The following is a 20,946-nucleotide window of genomic DNA, read 5'->3' as shown; positions in this document are numbered from 1 at the left end:
GCAATATTTAAGGATGATTATGCCAAGGATGCACAGGGGGCTCGGACATATCTACCCCTGCCTCCCTTGCTTGTAGCCTAACCCTGCCCTCCCGTGGCCTTGCTGACTAGACCTGTGTCAATAATTGTCCTCTCAGTTGAGTGACTTATGGGATTGACCTATGGGATTGACTTATACAATTCAGCTGAAGGAATTTGGAGTTGGAAGATTGAGAGACCCAGAGAGTTGGCAATGAGGCAGAAGTCAAAAGCATATTGAGAGTTGTTATGTTGAGAAAGGGATGTGGCAGCCAGGCTGAACTATGCACCAAATGAAACAGAGGCTAACAGAGAAGAAGAGGGTCAGGTATGGCATAACCACACTCGCTCTGGGACATTCTGAAGTTGCCTTATTTCCTGGTGACTTCTCCAGAGAAGGCCAGCTGTCTCTCCAAAGATGGACTGAGACAAATGTGTGCCCAGTATGGGCCAGTGATTTGGCACCCCTTCAAAATAATATTCATTAAATATTGCTCAGCATTTACTTAGAGCCTATAGGGCAAGAGCGATTTAATAATGCCAGAAATAAAAGATTTATTATATGTATGTATTTACATGGGAGTTCCTGAGCCAGACATCTTCATGGAAAAACATTAAATAATTTATAACTCCTATAGTAGTAAAATCAAGTATGCCAGACATATGCATGACTTTCAGACATACATCAGCTAACTATTTATAACATTGGTAACTTTGCTTATAGGTTCATAGCCATGTTGAAAAATATCCTGCCTTAAGTGCTTATATATATATATATATATATATATATATATATATATTAGTATTTATATCTGTGACTGCATTATATTTGCTGGGTGAAATGATAGGAACATTTGTTAAGGCTATTGATACATGTTGCCAAATTGCTGTAGACAAAATGAGAAGTGGAGGACTAGATTTAAAAAATCACTTGTGAAAACCAGTAAAAATGAATACAAGAACCATATCCCTTTCCACCAACAGTATATGAGAGTGCCTCTCTCACACCTACTTTGTGGACTTAACAAAGTTTTAAACAATTGACAACTTTGTAGGCAGACCAACAAACCAAATTAAACAACAAAAAACAACAGCCCACCCCCACCATGGTATTTAGTAGTTTGAATTCGGTAGTTTAGTTGGTTTAGTCATTTGAACTTATTTGCTTACTTAGGAAGTAGAGACAAGCTCTGTCCTCCTGAAGTCAGAGGAGAACTATTTTGTTTTTGCTACAGGTAGAGACCTATGCCTTACTTTTCTTTTTATTCTAAAAAAAATTTACCCCAAGCTCATGGTACAGTAAGCAGTTCCGAAGTGCGTAAGATAGAAGCTGAAAACCCCTCTTTGTAAGCACAGTTGGGCTCATACTATATATACTGTTCTCTAAATTATTTTTCCTTTGAACATAGGATTTTTATAGTGAGTATGTATACAAATTTACACAGTATTACACTACAATTAAAGAACTTGTTGCTAGTGGTGAATATTCATTGAGGTTGCTTTCAGTGTTGTTGTTGTGTTTTTTTTTTAAATTAAATTTTATTGGGGGTAACATTGGTCAACATGAACATATAGGTTTCAGGTGCGAATTTCTTAGTTATAAAATCTGTATATAGCACCAGGCGCCCACCACCCAAAGTGAAATCTTCTGCTGTCACCTCATGTTAGGAATCCCTTCTCCCTATACAGCTGTTTGTGTTTGTAAGTTTCAGTTTTATATCCCACATATGAGTGAAGTCATATGGTTCTTAGCTTTTGCTATTTGACTTATTTCTCTTAGCATAATGTTCTCCAGGTCCATCCATGTTGTTGCAAACGACGTCATTTCGTCTTTCCTTACTGCTGAGTAGTATTCCATTGTGTATATGTATCACATCTTCTTCATCCAGTCTTCTATCGCAGGGCACTTTGGCTGTTTGCAGTGTGGGTTTTATTCCTGTAAACCATGTCCTAGCAATTGCTGACGCTGGGATGTAGGGCGAGCACCTGACCTCACCTGGCCTCTTTTGCTGGCTGCCATTGCCCAGCATCTGGCACGGGGCCTGGCTCCAAGGGGGCCCTCCACACATATTTTGTGAGTAAATGAACAGATATCTTTGGGGAGCACTTGTGCAAGTTCATCTGTAGAATAGAGTTCTCTGCTGTAGAGTTCTGCTCTCTTCCCAGCCATTCCTCATCTCGTGCTTCCTTAGGTGAACTTCTTATTCAAATCAATGCTGATCTCAACAGGAATCCTCCTGACTTCTGACAGTATATATTCACACCACGTCAAATTCACTTTTCATTTTTTTAACTCTACATTTAGGTGTGTGTGTATGTGTGTGTGTGTTTTAATGCTATGCCTCTGTCAACATTTGCAATAAGAAGCTGCCTAGGAAATCAATTTGCTATATTTGCTGAGTGTTGCTAATATCTCAATCGGCAAGGCCATGTAAAAACAATTTACAGAACAGAAATTATAAATTGCCTGTAAACACATGACAATAAAACTCATTCATTAATTACTGAATTTCCATTAAATATCTAATACCTGCAAGGTGCTGTTATAGGAAATAAAGATATGATGATAGCCAAAAAATAGAATTCTACTGCTCTCAAGAGAACAGGGACCTCACATGTCATCTCACAAGTGAACAAATTTAAATGATAAATACAGCCCTAGTTTGTTTAGCTCAGTGGATAGAGCATTGACCTGTGTACTGGGACTGAAGGGTTCTGTGTTTGATTTCCCTCAAGGGCACATGCCTGGGTTGTGGATTCGATCCCCAGTAGGGGCATGCAGGAGGCAGCTGATCAACAATTCTCTCTCATCATTGATGTTCCTATCTTTCTCTCCTTCTCCCTTTCTCTCTGTAATCAATAAAAGACATATTAAGAAAATAAATTATAAAAATAGTCTTTCTTCTGTACCTGCAGGTTCCACATTGATAGGTACAACCAGTAGCAGATAAAATATATTGGGGGGAAAAAAGCTATGTTGGGGACATGTACATATAGTTAGGCTGATATCTGTACTGAACATGTACAGATATTTTCTTGTCATCATTCCCTAAACAAGACAGTATAACAACTATTTATAGCATTTACATTGTATTAGGTATTATATCTAATCTAAAGATGATTTAGAGTGTTGACTGAGAGAAAAAGGTTGGGCTGCCAGGTAAGAAAAACCCTTATTTGGGCTTTTGATCTGAAATTCAGAAACATAGATTCTGGAAGCAACTAGAAAAATGTCCCATCTGGGATTAACATTAGCCATTTACCAAGGATTATGATCAAAGGGAAATTTATATTTTGGAAATTATTGGCTTCTCATGAACACTGACTTTCCATTATTGGGAAAGAAACGTTTTTGCATAGTTCTAGGGAGCACAGTTATGTGGTACAGTCATAGAAAGTTTCTTTCTCAGCAAAATCTTTTGTTTTGTTTTAGCAAGTCAGCAAGGTTGGTGCTGTTTGTCCAACAAGGCAGAGTCCAGAGTCCCTCTGTATACTTCTGAGAAAATAGACTCTGGTCATCTATTTTCTCAGAAGTACACAGAGGGATGTGCGTTGGTTATATGCAAATACTATGCCATTCGGCAGAAGGGCCTTGAGCATCCTACGGTGGTGGTGTTCTGGAACCAATCCATTGCTGATACTGAAAGACAACTGCACTAAACACCTTTTACCTATGAAATTGTTACTTGTTGCAAACAATAGCCTTAAGAACATTCCCATTGTTCCACCCAGTAAATCCAGTGTGCAATTGATGTGCTGTGCTACAGTTATGAAGTTCATGAAGCTAAAGGGCATGACAATGGAATGACCTTTACTTTTCTAAAATGGAACCTATGTCATGAAGACCCACTTGAATAATGGCAGATAAACCTTTTCCAGATGTTTCCAAATGTTCTCTGTCCAATCCAGTGATCCCTCCTTCAAGTTAGAATAGTAATATCTGTCTCAGTTTATTTCACAAATACCATGTAGGCATTCTCTTTCCATTATTTCACCTACCCCATTGTCCCCTGCATCTGATAGAAAGGGTTTTGTTTTCACAATGGACCTTGGATGTCAGAGAGAATGGGTCTGGGGTGTGTATGTAACTTGTAGGATACTCATGTGGGGTGGCCTGCCTTTTCTTTTATTGAATTTAATGGGTTGATATTGGTTAATAAAATTATATAGGCTTCAGGTGTACAATTCATCATCTGTATGTTGTATTATGTATTCACCACACCAAGTCAAGTCAAGTCTCCTTCCATTACCCTTTACGCTCTGTTACCTTCCCCAATCCCCTTTCCCACTGGTACTCACCATACTATTTCTGTGTCTATGAGGTTTTTTTTTTTTTTTGCTTTGCTTAATCCCTTCCCCTTTTCACCCAGCTCCCCAACCTTGCTCTCCTCTGACAGCTGTTAGTCTGTTTTCATCTACAAGTCTGTTTCTATTTTGTAGTTTGTTTTGTTCATTAGATTCCACATATGAGTGAAATCATATGGTACTTACCTTTCTCTGACGGGCTTATTTCACTTAGTATAATATCCTCCAGGTCCATCCATGCTGTGGCAAAGGGTAACATTTCCTTCTTTTTTTTTTTATGGCCAAGTAGTATTCTATTATGTAAGTGTATTAAAGCTTTTTAATCCATTCATCTACTGATGGGCACTTCCAAGTCTTGGCTATTGTAAATAACACAGCAATGAACATAGGAATGCATGCATTCTTAGGAATTAATGTTTCAGGTTTCTTCAGATATATTCCCAGGAGTGTGATTGTTGGGTTAAATGGCAGTTCCATTTTTTAATTTTTTAAGGAAACTCCATACTGTTTTCCATAGTGGCTGCACCAGTCTGCATTTTCACCAACAGCGCAGAGGATTCCCTTTTCCCCACATCCTCACCGGCACTTGTTGATTTATTGATGGTTGCCATTTGGACAAGTCCATTTGGACAAATGTGAGATGATATCTCATTGTGGTTTTAATTGTCATTTCTTTGATGATTAGTAGTGTTGAGCATCTTTTCATATTCTATTGTATTAGCCATTTGTATGTCTTCTTCATGCTCATTTTTTAACTGAAGTGTATTTTTGGCGTTGAGCTATATCAGTCAGTCCTTTAAATATTTTGCATATTAACCCATCATCAAATATATCATTGTCAAATATGTTCTCCCATTCAGTGGATTGTCTTTTCATTTTGTTGATTGTTTCCTTTGCTATGCAAAACTTTTTAGTTTGATTTAGACTCATTTGTTTATTTTTTTTCTTTTGTTTCCCTTGCCTGAGGTGCTATATCAAAAAAAGTATTGCTACAAGAAATGTTTAAGATTTTTAAGGTTTATGTTTTCTTCTAGAATTTTTATGATTTCAAGTCTAACATGTAAGGATTTAATTCATTTTGAGTTTATCCTTGTGGTCTAGTTTTTTCTCCCCCCCCCCCCCCCATTCTCTCTAATTTTCCCAAAACCATTTACCAAATATATTAACTTTACCTCATTGTATGTTTTTGCCTTCTTTGTCAAGTATTTAATTGACCATAACTGTGTGGGGTTTATTTCTGAGGTCTTTATTCTGTTTCTTTATCTATATGCTTGTTCTTATGCCATGATCATACTCTTGATTACTATGGCTTTGTAGTATAGTTTGATATCAGGTAGTGTGATTCCTCCTACTTTGTTCTTCTTTCTCAAGATTTCTGTGACTATTTGAGGCCTTTTGTAGTTCCATATAAATTTTTGGAATATTTGTTCTATTTCTATGAAATGCACCATTGGTATCTTGATAAGAATTGCATCAAATTTATAGATTGCTTTGGGTATTTTAATGATGTTAATTCTTCCTATTCATTCATGAACAATGTATATGCTTCAACTTATTTGTATCTTCTTCAAATTCTTTCTTCAGTGTCTTACAATTTTCTGAGTACAGATCTTTTACATTCTTGGTTAAATTTATTCCAAGGTATCTTATCTTATTTATTTTTGAGGTAGTTATAAATGGGATTGTTTTCTTAGTTTCCCTTTCTGATAGTGCATTATTGGTGTTTAAAAATACAACCCATTTTTGAGTTTTATTTTGTATCCTGCAATTTTATGGAATTTACTTACCAGTTTTAAAAGTTTTTTGTTTGTTTGTTTGTGTGTGTGTGTGTGTGTGTGTGTGTGTGTGTGTGTGTGTGTGAAATCTTTAGGTTACTTTATATACAGTTTCATCAAATGACAATTTTACCTCTTTCTTTCCAATTTGGATACCTTCAATTTCTTCTTCTTGTCTGATTCTGTGGCTAGGACTTCCAGTGCTATGTTAAATAAGAGTGGTTAAAGCAGACATCCTTGTCTTGTTCCCAGTCTTAAGGGAAACGCTTGTAGTTTTTATCCAATGCATATGTTGGCTGTAGGTTTGTCATATATGGCTTTTATTAAGCTGAGACACATTCCCTCTATTCTTATTTTGTTGAGAGGTTTTTTAAAATCATAGATGGGTGCTGGATTTTACCAAATGCTTTTTCAGCATCTATTGATCTGATCAATTGATTCTTATCTTTCAATTTGTTTATGTGATGTATCATGTTTATTGATTTGCAGCTATTACACCAACCTTGCATACTCAGATAAAGACCACTTGATCATGGAGTGTGATCTTTTTAATGAATTGCTAGATCTGGTTTGCTAATATTTTGTTGAAGATTTTAGAATTCATGTTCATCAGGGATAAGATTTCAATGTAGGGCAATGCCTAGACATGCATTTGGGATAAAAATGATTGCTTATCACTATGATTCTATAAAGAACTTAATCCAGTCTTTGGAAGGAATGATTAAAAACCCAGTCCAATACTCCTTGGCTGACCTCATTTTGAGATTTAGCATCCCATGTTTGTGAAATTCAGATTTTAAGGAGGAAAGAACATTAATGTTGACTATTTAAAAGAATATGGCATAGAACAGAGCCATTCTTCAGTTAGGGAGAGAAAGCAAAGTTGTCTGGTCTTTGGCAGTTCAAAGACATGCTTTAAGCAAACAGGCTGAATTTTTTTGGCTATAGAACCAACAGACTTGAAGGACAGTAGTCCAACTGGATTTCCATCTCCAAGATTTCACAAAAATCACCAAGTGATATTTAGTAGGTGTGGATGATGTGTGGAAGCAGAGGTTATCAACATTTCAGCATGCCCTTGGAATTCTACAGTAATTCTTGTTCCTTTCGGGAATAGTCACACTGTGTGTATGCTATAGAAAGTAAAAATTTCCAGCCAAAGATGATGCATGTCTTTGCATCAGTAAGTGTATGATTTAATCAACTGCAACCCTCAAAGCCACCTACATCAGGACTGATGTGAGCGTTTTGGCCGGTGCCGGAGGGTGAACTGGGGATGTGCCCAGCACCCTTCCCACTCAGTATGCACCTGGAAGCTCTCCCTTCCTTTCGGCCCAGAGGGAGGCTGTGTCTGGGATGGGTGGGGATCTGCACTGCCTGAGAGGCGCAGGAATGCATATCAATCACTGTTTGGCAGGTAGTGCAGACACATTGCCCTTTTATCCCACCACCATGCAGGCCTCTCCCATCCAGGAAGTAGAGCTCTTTACAACATCGATGCCATTTTTAGTCACAGCAATAACATTTGTGAAATACTAACATGGGTGAAGTACATAAGAACTTACAAAGGCCTCTAGGCTGTTGGTTTCGTATTGCCAGGAATGACACATTGAGATGGCTGACATTGATGCCGGTGTTTGCACCTTACAGCCACGTCCTTCTAATGGACTAATCAACAAATCAAAAAACCCACCAGAAGATTTTCTCTGGGGCCTCTGATGAAATGCACCAAGGTATCCCCCACGCTTTTTACTGGACAACTTCTGATGCTGCCATCATCCAGAACACCAGGGTCTTCCCTTGATCACACACGGTTCTCTTCCTCTGTACACACTCTCTTCCTACCTCTATGGTTGTTTAAATGGGACTTTTAGTGTAGCAAGTTCAGATTTAGAGTATACCTACCTCAATTCTAGGCAGGTCTGTTAATAATATGGTGTGTTTGTTTCTATTTTTTTTCATTTTGCCTTAGCTTAACCCACCAATTAGGCAACAGAATGTTGTTGAAATACTTCACTTTTTAGTTCTACCTTTGCATCAACTAATGTCACCTACCTACAGCTCTTGTAGATGAAAGAAGCAAAATCCTTTTTACTCATTGTGACCAAATCTCTCTCTTAGTATCAGAGCAGGCTGATGTCCCATTGGACTTCCATTTGTAGATCACAAGACAGCAAGCTTCTGGTAGGCATCCTGAACTGCCGGTCTTTCTCTGTTCTTTCCAGGCAACTGGTAACCCATCTACCTTGAATGATCCCTCATTTTGTATTGCCCCCGTTGTTCTCAATGGCAGCTCTCTTATTCAGCATGCACGCTCCTCATTGAGTGTACATGTCCATGTCTCATTTATATACTAGATGCCCCTTGCAGGAAGATTCCTGCAATAGGGCTTCCTGCTGTGGTCTCTGCTGTCCCGCCTACTTCTGTCCCTTCTCCCCATCCTGCCTGCTTCCCTGCCTTCTCTGCGGCTCCGCTTGCTTCTCGGCAGCTTTGCTCCCTTCTACAGCACTTGGCTTCTTTCTACACTGTCTTCAGTCTTCGTTCTGGGCTGGATATGCAAATTAACCGCCATCTTGGTTGGGTTAATTTGCATACTTGCCCTGATTGGCTGGGGGGCATGGCTTGTGGGTGTAGTGAAGGTATGGTCAATTTACATGTTTCTCTTTCATTAGAGAGGATATGTGTGCCCATGAATGTCTGCCCAAAGTTGGCATTTGCTTAATATCACTGGGAGCATTTCAACTTCCAGTTTATATTGTGTTATTTCTGTGCATGAGAACTGGTAAAGAATTCATGTTTACTACAGAGTCTCCCCCTCCTCCCCGCCCCCCATATCATCCCTAGCACATCTCCTGCTCCTACCTTCTACAGGGGGCCCTGCCCCACTCACCAGCCATGGAGGAGACAACGACAATGCTTCCGTTGCTCTGCTTCAGCATGGGAAGGGCAGCCATACTCAGGACCACATAACTGATGTAGTTGACCTCCATACTTTTGCGCACTAAGGGGATATCACCAACAAATGGTTCCATAGTAGCGCTGGTGATGTGATTGAGAATGAGCATGTCTAGTCCTCCTGCAAGAAATTACTGTGTTGAAAGAAACTATCTGGGGTTGATACCTTTTCTTTCCCCCTTCCCCCTCTCCCTTTTCTACATTCCCCGAGCCAAGTCCCAAGGAGCAAAGACGATAGAGGAAGTGCAGAGGAGGAGAGAAGAGAAGCAGCCTCACCCAAGATCTTTCCAGCTCTGGCAACAAAGCGCTCTGCGAAGGTCATGTCCTCCATGGTGCCAGCAATGTAGTGTGCCGAAGCTGCTCCATACTCCAAGCACTCGGCTACTATCTGCAGGGACACAGTGTCCTTGGTTTCAGTGTTGTAACTGGAATTCAAGTTTGACAGCTTGCCAACACAAAAACCAAACTCATGAGACAAGATGCTGGTGAAAAAGGAAAGAGATTTCATTCAAGTGCTGGCCACCTGAGGAGATGGGGGATTCTTGTCATAAAGCCTATCATCTCAGTATAGGCAGAGGTATGTGTGTGTGTGTGTGATGTGTGTGTGGTTTCCTCTGGATGTGTGTGTGGTGTGTGCATGTGTGTGTGTGTGTGTGTGTGTGTGGTGTGTGTGTGTGTGTGTGTGTGTGTGTGTGTGTGTGTTTTAATATATCTTTATTGATTTCAGAGAGGAAGAGAGATGGAAACATCAATGATGAGAGTGAATCATTGGTCGGCTGCCTCTGCACAATGTCCCACTGGAAATCGGGCCCACAACCCAGGTATGTGCCCTGGTTCATAGGTCAATGCTCAACTATTGAGACAGCTATCTGGCGGGCCAGGCAGAGGTTTTTATAAGGAGAGAGAGGCAAAGCAGAACAAAGAACTCAAGGGGAAGGGGTTAAAGAGTTCTCTATGTGCAGTCAGCACAGTCCATTCTGATAAGAATCTTGAGACTGGTCAAGTGGTGGTCTGGTGTGTGTTATCTTGCTTTTGTTTTGTCATCCTGGTTCTACGGTTAAAGATTAACAAATTTCCTGGAATGGGGGGTGACTGAAAATTAGATTCTGTATCTTCTGAAGTAGTTCTTAGGATTCTCATGCAAACATGTTGTCTATCTATAAGCTACATGTTAGTCAGAGTCAGCCTTACAGACACAATGTCAAAAGAATGGTGGGATGAGGTACAATTACTACTATTCTAGTATTGGCTACAGACCTTTGGGGACAGCCTCTGAAGCAATGGAGATTTAGATGAGTTGTTCAGGTAATGTTAGTGGGTTTATGTGCATGAATGTGAATTTAGTGAGTGTGTGTGTGTGTGTGTGTGTGTGTGTGTTGCTAACTGCAACCCAACATAATCTTTGTCCTCTGTGTGAAATAATTTTCTGAAAGTATTTCAGGTAGGGTGTAAATGGATAAGTCACCACCCTGCTTGGGTTCAAGTCCATGATTTGTATATGTGAGTTTCTGTGAATAGTTGTTTTTGAACCATCCTAGTTTCTATGTAGGTAGCCCTAGGTTTGTGAATGTTTTTATATTCTTGGGTTTGTAAGTCTGAGCATATGAGAGGACATGTGGGTGAAAGTTTGCATGGGTACAAAAATATTAATTCATGTCTAGGTGCTGGAATTTTGATATCTGAATACATATCTACATATCTGTGACTTTGTGTATAACTGTGTGTAGAGGCATGTCTATGAGTCTATATAACCCAAGAACTTTGTGTCTCTCCATATATATGTGCATGGGAATGAACACTGAAATGCATATTTTCATATTATTGTGAGTGTTTAAACCTGTAGGTATGTGTGCCTGTGTATGTGTGTGCTTATGTGTGTGTATGCATCTGTGTATGGATGTGCCCGCCTCTTTCTGTTGGCATGTATACGTAAATGTATATAAAAATACATCTGGGCATGTGAGCATATATGTGTTGTGGGCACAGAACCCTCACCTTCTTTAGAGCTTCTTCTGACCTCGCTGTCACCATCACATGGGCTCCCATCTTCGCCAGATGATAGGCCATCTCCTTTCCAATCCCCTTGCTGGCCCCTGTGACAATCACTTTCTTTCCTTGGAGCATCTCTGGGAAACCCCAAAAGGAAGTGAGGAGAAAAGCCCAACTTGGCAGCAACATTCCTCCTCCTGCCCTGGACATGGGCAGCCTTCTTTCCATGCCTCATGGTTATGAGTCCAGATCAACTTGTTTGCATACATCAGTAGAGGAAAGTTCAAGTCTTTCATAAATATGCTCTGAAATGGAAGTTTGACTTGGTTGGTCAAAACCAAGTCTACCTACTGTATCTTCTACACTTGATCTTAGCCAAAAGGCCGAGAAGCGATCTGTATCTCCTAAAAACCAACAACAAAACATAACAACCCTACATGAACAGAAGTTTTAGCGGGAACACTAGAGTTCCAGGTGTTTGTGGACTCAGCCAGTTTTGTTCAATTGAAAAAAAAAAAAAATGCAAACAGTAATCAAAATACGTGTGCTCTCGGAGATCCCAGGGATTTTTTCTCACTTCTAGTTAGTCATCAACTCCAGACTACTTTTTTGCCTCCCACTTATCAGTCCTTCCACGGAGCTCAAATATCTGGCTGGGCTGTGAATTTTGGAGTTACCCTTATTTTTATAGGGGACCCGTCATTGCTTTTCATTAAGGGGGCCAAGTACCACACTCCTGTTAGCTATTCCCTGTGGCTGTAGGACACAGAAATCCTCTCCCACCTCAAGGTCCCTGGTCGTTCTGCAACTTTGGAGGTCAGGAAATCATGATGATCCTCGGGCACTCCAGCTACCTATTTTTTCTTTTCTTTTTATCTATCTCTTCAAAATTAGACATATTTGTACTTACCTGGTTTGAATTCCTCATTTGCTGAATAGTAGTAGTAGGCCAAGAAGACCCCCAGAATGGGTAGGAGTTTTTTCATAAAAGCCATCAGACAGGGATCTGACACGAAGAGCCCTGAAGGACACACAGAGAGAACCTACACAACTTGTTACAGCCTTCAAGGCAGGCAGCAGACTCTGAATTGGGACATCAGGAATGGGAGGCTGGAGTAGTCTCAGACAGGGCTAGCCAATTTTCCTGTAAGAGCAGCCGATTGGCTATGGGAGAGATCGCACTTATCTTGGCAGTCTGCATGGTAGATTTCACAATGAACAATATTTATTCCACTGCATTGAACAAGAAGAGACTTACAGATCGCCAAGTTCATGACTGTACAGGATTAGATTCTGCCAGCATCACTACCCTGAGTCCATCTTCCTCTGAACACCATTTACACTAGGAATTGATGACTTTATCAAAGTGCATGTCAAACCCCCATTTCAGAGCATGCTTCTGTGTGTGGCTTCTGGGGGGAATATGAGTAATAGCCAAGGGAGCTAAATTCAGGTCAAATCTCATTCTCAGTCCCACCTCCTAGTCAGAAGCAATTAAAAATAATAGCCCAACACAGAAAAATAAGCTTCTTAAGAAAATATGTCTAAAATATGTTCTTGAAAAATAAACAAGCCCGATAAACCTCACACAAGTTCAGTGAACATGTATTACAACATCAAAAGGGAATGCAAGCCAGCCAGAACCCAGATGGCAAGACTCTCAGGAAAGCTCCAGCCGATTTGGCTCAGTGGACAGAAGGGTCCTGGGCTTGATTCCAGTCCAGGGCAATACCTCAGTTGTAGGCTTGATCCCTGTGTGGGAGGCAACCAATCGATGTGTCTCTCTCACATCAATGTTTCTCTCTCTCTGTCTCTCCCCCTCCATTCTCTAAAAAACAAACAAACAAAACACCTCCCCCCAAAACAAACAAACACCAAAAATAAAAAAACAATGGAAAAATATCCTTGGGTGAGAGTTAACAACAACAACAACAACAACGAACTCTTAGGAAATTGCAAAGGAATGTCCACTTAAGACTTTAGTAGTAAATAAAGAAGGAATAATGAGTGCCAAAAACCCAAAACGGTACAAAGCTATTAAACTGGGCCTTGTAAATGCTAGTAAGGAATGAGAACCATAAAGAAGTTGCTGCAAGAAGAGGCCTGGTGCAGGAGAACAAGCAGCAAGCACCATCGAGGCAAAACTGGCCTGAAAATCCCATATCCAGCTGAAAACTGGTCTGGAACAAGACAAGGACCATAGAGGAGAAATCCTTAGGCATTTAGAATTTATCATAGAATTATAGAAATAACTACGCTGGTATGTCTAGAGTAAGAATTCATTAAGGAGAAATTCTTAAAGAATGAATTGAAGATATATTCTTGTTAAGTTTTTCACCTTAGAACCAACTAACCAAACCATAAAAATTATTCCATCATAGAGCAAATTCAAATTCTGCGAAGTTACCTGTAGAACTGAGAAATCTATTTACATGTGATGGTGAGAATGGGTATGGGGCTTTGGGAGAAGAATATGGGTTGAGGGTAGGGGTTGGGGGATTCTCATACTATTAAGAAAAATCCAGTATGACCCCAAGTACAGGATCTGGAAACGCTCCCTGAACTTTCATTTCAGAGTAAGGGAAAAGAATTGAAGACTCAAAGGAGATGAAATAATTTGTCAACAGAGACCCAGAGCTGTAAAGTTCACTTCCAGAAAACAATGGACATTTGATAATAGTTAAGGGCTAAATAAAGCTCAAGGTCCATGGAGGACAAAATAGAAAAAATAAAAAGGAAAATTCAAGTAGAAAATTATATTACCTATGGTCAGAACTGTAAGAATTATATGCATAATTTTATAACCCACTTTATGCTACCAAGGTATGTTACAGACTAGACTCCATTTTCATCTCTAGAGGAAAGGGAATTTTGTTTATTTTTTTAATACTGTACTATTAATATAAAATTATAGGAAGGAACAATTGCTTGGAAATATGCTGCTGCTGAAAGGATGGAAAGATGGACAGACTAGGAAAGTTTATTATATGACAAAAATAATTTCAAGTTCACTACTCAAAAGATAATTTAAAGAAATAAAAAAATAACAATGAGTAGGATAAACATCAGGGTGATAGAATGTAAAACTAATGCATTGACTATAGTTGATTGTTGGCTGAGTTAAAAAATAAAGTCCAAACTTGTGCTGCCTCAAAAGATATAAATAAAGACATTAAATCACACACAGATGAATAACTTGATGACTTAATAGCTAACATGCCAGAAAACAAGGCCAGAGAAAGCACCTAACAAAGTAACATTTATGGAATTACATAAAATAATTTTTAGTCAGCAAAATGCATTAATAAGAAATGAGGACAATATATAATGGTATATATTCTTAGCAGTTCTTAAAATGTTTAGTCTCAGGATCCCTTTACAAGCTTAAAAACTATTGAGGATCACAAAGAAATTTGAGTGTGTGTGTGTGTGTGTGTGTGTGTGTGTGTGTGTGGTTTAGCTATTGATATGATATATTAGAATTTTTAAAATTCAAGAATACGTAAGCATACATGTAGTATGCTTTCTACTAGCACACATCCTGTAGCTTCAGGAAAACTCATGAGAGAATAACAGGGGAAAAAAGTCATATAATCTCTTAGTATGGTTATGAAAATAGTTTTGATCTTTTAGATCCCCAGTGGGGTCTCAGGCACCCAGGGGTAGCACATTTTGGCCATATCCTATATAATAAAGAGTGAATATGCTAATTGACCATCACCCCCCCACAAAGATGGCAGTGCCCACAGCCACTAAGGAGGGAATATGTTAACTGACTCCATGCCCTCAAAGATGGTGGTGCCCACAGCCACAAGATGGCAGCGCCCAGTCCTCTCAGTCCCGCCAGAGTGGCAGGCACGTGGCATGGCCAGGCCAGCTTCCAGGTGGGTCCTGCTGCTCCACGCGCCTGCCTCTGGAGTCCTCCAGGCCCCGCAGCCTGCAGCTGCCCAGGGCTGGCTCAAGGTGCAGGCAAACCTTGGATGCTGGCTGCCCAGCCAATGCCCAGGGCCTAAGCAAGCTTCGAATGGTGGCTGCCCAGCTAACTCCCGAGGCACAGGCAAGCTTCAGATGCTCCGGCCCAAGGTGCAGGCAAATCACCAATGGCGGCTGCCCAGCTGCCTAGGGCCACCCGAGGTTCAGGTAACCAGGGCTGGCTGAGGCTTGTGCTGCCAGCAGTGGCAGCAGCAGAGGTGTGGTGGGGGCATTGCCTTCTCTGATCGCTGGGTCACCTCCCACCCCTGAGGGCTCCCAGAGTATGAGAGGGGGTAGGCTAGGCTGAGGGAAACTCCCTCCAGTGCATGAATTTTCATGCACTGTGCCTCTAGTTACGTAATAAACACGGATCTCTATATGTGCATATTTACATGCCTGATTGTTTCATTTGCTTATAAATTCATGGAGGACAGGGACTATATAGTTTTCATCTTTGCTGTTTTAGTGTTTCTGAATTTCTGCAGCAACGAGAAGATGGTTGAGTTCCTAGACTGAGTTAAAAAGCAGGGAAATCCTGGGATTCAGTGTTCTGGTCACACCTGATCAGCCCCACTCTTTTGTCCTCTTTATAGAGCTTCTAAATATCCTGTTCCTTCTCCTTCTCAAGTGTTTACCTTCTTCTAGTAGTCCTCCCAGGCCTGGCCCATCCCCCAGAGTCCTTTTCCCTTCGATTCCAATGTTCCTCTCACTTTGTCAGCCCCACTCTCTAGTCCTCTTCTGTAGAGGGCCCCCTGGGAAGGCACATGGGCATTCTTTAAATTATTGTCAGCTGAAAACAAGGCTACAGGCAAAGCCACACCCTGGAAACACGCTTTGCCAAAAAGGCAAGAGTGTTATCAGCTTGGCCTCCATTTCAGCTCAGGTGTTGGATAGTGTGCTTTGATAGGTAAATCCAGTCTAGCACTGGGAATGAGGGAATGAATAGGACCTGAGCCCAATCGAGCTCCTTTGATCCTAAGTTTTTGGTGAAACCCCATGGTATTTGGAATGTAAATAAACATGCTGCGTCGGCTCTGAGTCCCTGTCCCTCCATCAGAGAGGACCGCAGTCCCACTCGGCTCCCAGCTTTTTCCTTCTATCTTCGTGTCTTGTTACTTTATTTCTTTCTTTCATTTCTCAATCCCCAGCTCCTCTACTCAGGAACCAGACCTGCTCTTTTATATATATATATATATATATATATATATATATATATATATATATATATATATATATATTTATTTATTATTGATTTTTTACAGAGAGGAAGAGAGAGAGCTAGAGAGCTAGAAACGTCTGATGAGAGAGAAACATCGACCAGCTGCCTCTTGCACACCCCCCACTGAGAATGTGCCTGCAACCAATGTACATGCCCTTGACCGGAATCGAACCTGGGACCCTTCAGTCCGCAGACTGACTCTCTACCACTGAGCCAAACAGGTTTTGGCCAGACCTGCTCTTTTTCTGTGCTGGACGTGGGAAAAGAAACACCTATACTCTTCTAGAGCCTTTAAAAAATATGAAAAGAAACACAGCCGTTTCACCTCGCATTTCTTTCAAGTCAAATTTTCTCCGAGCAGGTAAAGTTGCTTTCACTGCCACAGCACCAAAACTAGCTGTGTACTTCACTCCTTTGTACTGCCTCCCATTTTTAAAAATTAAATTTATCAGGGTAACATTGGTTAATAGTATTATAGAATATTCAGGTGTACAATATATAATATGACATCTGTGTACTCTACTGTGTGCTCACTACCTGAAGTCTAATTGCCTTCCATTAGCATATATTTGTCCCCATTACCCACTGCTCCCTCCCCTCCCAACTTTCCCTTCTGGGACCCACCTGTAAGAATGGCTATTATAAAAAAAAATATAAGAAATAGCAAGTGTTGGAGAGGGTGTGCAAGAAAGGGAAACTTTTTCTTGCCGATGGGAAACTAAGTTAGTGCAGCCACTATGGAAACCAGTATGGCCTGGCCAGCATGGTTCAGCGGTTGAACATAGACCTATGAACCAGGAGGTCATGGTTTGATTCCAGGTCAGGGCACATACCCAGGTTATGGACTCCATCCCCAGTGTGGGGTGTGCAGGAGGCAGTCAATCAATAATTCTCTTTTATCACTGATGTTTCTATCTCACTCCCTCTCTCTTCCTCTCTGAAATCAATTATATATATGTATATATATAGCATAATATGCTAATTAGACTGGATGTCCTTCTGGAAGGGAAGCCCAGGTCCCGGGTGCCAGAGGGAAGCTGGTGTTGGCAGCTGGGGGAAGGAAGGTCTACTCTTGCAAAATTTCATGCACCGGGCCTCTAATATATCTATATCTATATCTATATCTATATCTATATCTATATCTATATCTATATCTATATCTATATCTATATCTATATCTATATCTATATCTATATCTATATCTATATCATCTATATCTATATCTATATCTATATCTATATCTATATCTATATCTATATCTATATCTATATCTACATCTATATCTATATCTCTATCTATCTATATCTCTATCTATATATCTATCTATATAGAAAGTAGTATGGAGACTCCTCAAAAAATTAAGAGTAGAGCTACTATTCTATCTGCCACCCCTTCTTTGCAATGCATTGACTATCTACATTTCAGAGCTGGCTTTCCGTGAAATACCATGAACACAACCTGGTAGTTTTCAGAAACCCACAGAGAATGGGTTCCCTTCAGCTGGAGGTGCACAGGTAGGCGGTGAGCCAGGCATTCATTCCCAACCAGATAAAGGGAGTCCAGAAAAAGCAACAAAGTGGGAGGAATGCAGAGGTTGAAGGGAAAGGGACTCGGGGGATGGGCCAGGCCTGGGAGGACTACTAGGAGAAGGTCAACACTCGAGAAGGAGCAGCCAGGGGAAAATCTGCATTCATGTGGCCTAAACGTGCGGATCTCCAGAGGAGCTCCTGTCATTTCTGAGACCCTAGTTGCTACTGTGCTTTTCAGGGCCGTTCAGCAGCTTTGCTAAGAAAGTGGCCTCTTTTTAAAAAAATGAATCCTGCCGGGGGAAGAGCGGGCAGACCCAGAATAACTGGTGGGTGACCACTCCCTATTGGGAGGCGCTGTCTTCCCTGGGAGGATAACAGGCATCTGTTGAGACAGGAAAGGATCTTGGTGTAACATTAGAATGTATAAAATTCCCCCTTCTCCCAACCCTGCCACCCCAGGCCAGTTAGTTCCCGAGGGCTGCTTGGGGAGGAATTTGTAAATCTGTGCCAGGCCACTGAAATCTGTTCCCAGCGATGGACATAGCTGTTTCTTCTAATAACAGAGACTCCTTCTCTCCTCCCCCTCCTCCCTTTCCTTTCTCTCCCTGGGGGAAGAGGTTATTGTTCATTAACCCTCCTCCTAATGGACAGATTGACTCATATTTTCCACCGGATGGACGGAATCTCCGACATGGAACAATGAACTAGGGGTGCCCTGTGTGCCCTGTCCGATCCCCTCCTGTCATTTGTGTTCAATGGTGGGGGCGCTGGTGGGGCAGACCACCTTGGGCTGGGAGAGCTGGGAGCCTCTTGGGGAAGAGCCAGTATCCCAATGAGGCCCGGAGCCAGCGTGGATCCCGGCCCCTCGGTGGGGGTGGAGTGGAGGCAGCCCAGAACATGTCCTAGCGGGTTTGTCAGGTTTCTTCATCTGGCCTTGCTCCCATCGACTGGCATCGGCCATGGAGGAGGGCAGAATCCACACAGCAACTGAAGAAGCCATGGCCTGGAGGCTTGGGTGAAACATTGGTACACAAGGGAGGGGACGGCGAGTCCCCCACAGCTGAGAGGACTGGCTCCAGCAAAAACCACCGCTCAGCATTGTTCCCTGGCTGCTCTGCCTGGCCCTCAGGGAGCACAGCAAGGTGGCACAGCAGCCATAGCTGGGTGGCTTTCTTAGGGTGCCAGGGGCCAGCATGAGAGAGAACTACTTCCCAGGTGGTAGCAGATGGAAGTATGGGACTCCCATTGACATTTGCTTTGCAGGTAAACAATGAATACATTTTTAGGATACCTGTAGTCTCAACTATTGCAGGGGATATACTCATGCTAACACATTTTCATTATGTACCTGAAATTCAGATGTCACTGGGTATCTTATGTTTTATTTAAGGCTCTTAGACGTGGCACAGAACTTAGGGAACACGGGGACATGTGCCTCGGGGGCAGACAGGACATCCTTGAGCGTGGCTACCGAGAGCAGAGGCGAGACCACCCATTTCCCTTCTCCACCATGGAGCTCAGGAGCCTGGCCACAGACAGCCTCCCAAAGGACTCTGGGTAGGAAAGGAGGATGAGGACACATGCCTCCCACATGGCTGAGTGGAGCTTTCATCTGCTGACATTTATTCAGTGCCGACTACATGCCAGGTACTATGAATGAAAAACAAACCCAAAACACAATGTTTTCCCGACAGGCGTGGAAATAAATGAAACATACGACGTGTTACCAGTGCTATCGTGGAAGTCTCTGGTGGGGGTGGAAAGAAGGAAACAGCCCAATCCCCTGAGGGCTACTTGAGATGGGAGAGGGCACAGCTTCGAAGCTTCTGAGAGTCCAAGGAAGGGGAGACGTGACAAGAACGCACTGGGTCTGGGGTGTAGGAATCACTGGGGGCCTGTGATGCTGTGGCTAGAAGAGTGAGCTAATGCTCAGCCTGGGCACGGAGGGAATATGTTTGAGGCGTTGAGAGGTGTGTAGAGCTACAGGAGGGTTTTGATGTTTAGCACAGCAATGAGTTAGGTTGTCATGAAAATGTCCCTGAGCATTATTTCCCCCAGGCCAGACACTGAGTCAGGCTGAGCGTGTTTTCAGTGTGTAGGAAAGGTTTGAGCCCACAGGGAATGATTAGTGGAGGGACATGCCTTATGGGGTCCGGTGATGGTGGCATGGGGTCCGGAAAAGGAGAATGGAGGAGGGGAAGGGAAGGTGGATCTTAAAACCTTGTCTTCTGCTTCCCAATCCAATGAGCTTCTCAACCTAACGCGTTTCCTTCCTTTTTTTTTTTTTTTTTTAAGGCAGAAGGTTGTGTCTTCTACATCCATCCATCTTTCTAGGGTGAGGGGAAGGAAGAAGGTGGGGAGAAGAACTCCTTAAGGCCTCCTGTTCCTCAGAAGGTTGACTGCAGTATGTGCCTCTCTTGTTTCTGCTTCGTCATCCTCCCTCCTGATCTTTAAATGCCATCCACACCTGTAAGGCAAGGGAGTCCTTCCAGGTTGGTTGAATTTTCCATTTTCTGTCTAATGTGTACTTGTTGCTGAGTCATGACATTTGAGGGCGTGAAAACAGCCCAGAAAAATGACCTAATTAGGCATGGAGGGAGCATGGTCTAGGTTTATGATGTTGAGTTTCTGCCAGCAGAGGGAGCCCCAGGGTTGGGAGAGAAAGCTCAGGCTGGAGGGGATAAATCACCAGGGTGGGGAACTTTCTGGCAATGTGTTCAGCAATCTAGAGGGACTGAAGAGTCAAATTCAGATAAAAGAGGATGCAAGAGAGAGGAAGGGGAAAAGCTAGACTTACAATGCACTGACATGTACACAGCAACAAGTACACACACAAATCGCACAGAACCCCTCCCCCTCTTCACCCCTCCTTAGGCACACTGACAACTGCTGCTCTAGCCCAGTGGTTCTTAAACCTTGCAGTGCCACTGAGTCATTGGGGGGCGGGGGGAAGGGGGACGGGAGGGGAGAGGTACTAAGGATAGATTCCCAGATCCCACCGGGACCTGTTGAAGCAGACCCATCCATGGTGAGACCCAGCAATCTGTATTTTTACAAAGCTCCCCAGGCAATTCTGAAGCAAGCTGTGGACAGACAGTCTGGTAAACTGCTCTGGGTAATTAGGTAAGTACTTTAATTGTAGCTTGTTTGAGACTTAATTTAAGGGCTCCGGGCATCAACATGTT

At 42.0% G+C, this 20,946-nt stretch overlaps 1 protein-coding gene across 2 annotated transcripts in view; it reads right to left on the bottom strand.

The window, feature by feature from the left end:
- Positions 1–20,946, bottom strand: part of HSD11B1 (hydroxysteroid 11-beta dehydrogenase 1) — a 30,200-nt gene that overhangs the window by 3,852 nt on the left and 5,402 nt on the right. The window contains exons 2-5 of one of the 2 annotated variants that reach the window (XM_036442209.2): positions 11,952–12,062; positions 11,048–11,178; positions 9,329–9,440; positions 8,988–9,173 (exon numbers count right to left, since the gene is read on the bottom strand). In XM_036442209.2, coding sequence (XP_036298102.1) covers positions 8,988–9,173; positions 9,329–9,440; positions 11,048–11,178; positions 11,952–12,036 — 514 coding nt within the window. In that variant the 5' untranslated portion in view covers positions 12,037–12,062. Of the gene's footprint in view, positions 1–8,987; positions 9,174–9,328; positions 9,441–11,047; positions 11,179–11,951; positions 12,162–20,946 lie in introns of those variants that run through there. The other variant, XM_036442210.2, reaches the window with a different exon arrangement.

The sequence above is a fragment of the Pipistrellus kuhlii genome, unplaced genomic scaffold, assembly GCF_014108245.1.
Source record: "Pipistrellus kuhlii isolate mPipKuh1 unplaced genomic scaffold, mPipKuh1.p scaffold_m20_p_18, whole genome shotgun sequence".
Lineage (NCBI taxonomy): Eukaryota > Metazoa > Chordata > Mammalia > Chiroptera > Vespertilionidae > Pipistrellus > Pipistrellus kuhlii.
The sequence above is the reverse complement of the archived record's forward strand: the minus strand, read 5'-3'. Positions and strand labels throughout refer to the sequence as shown.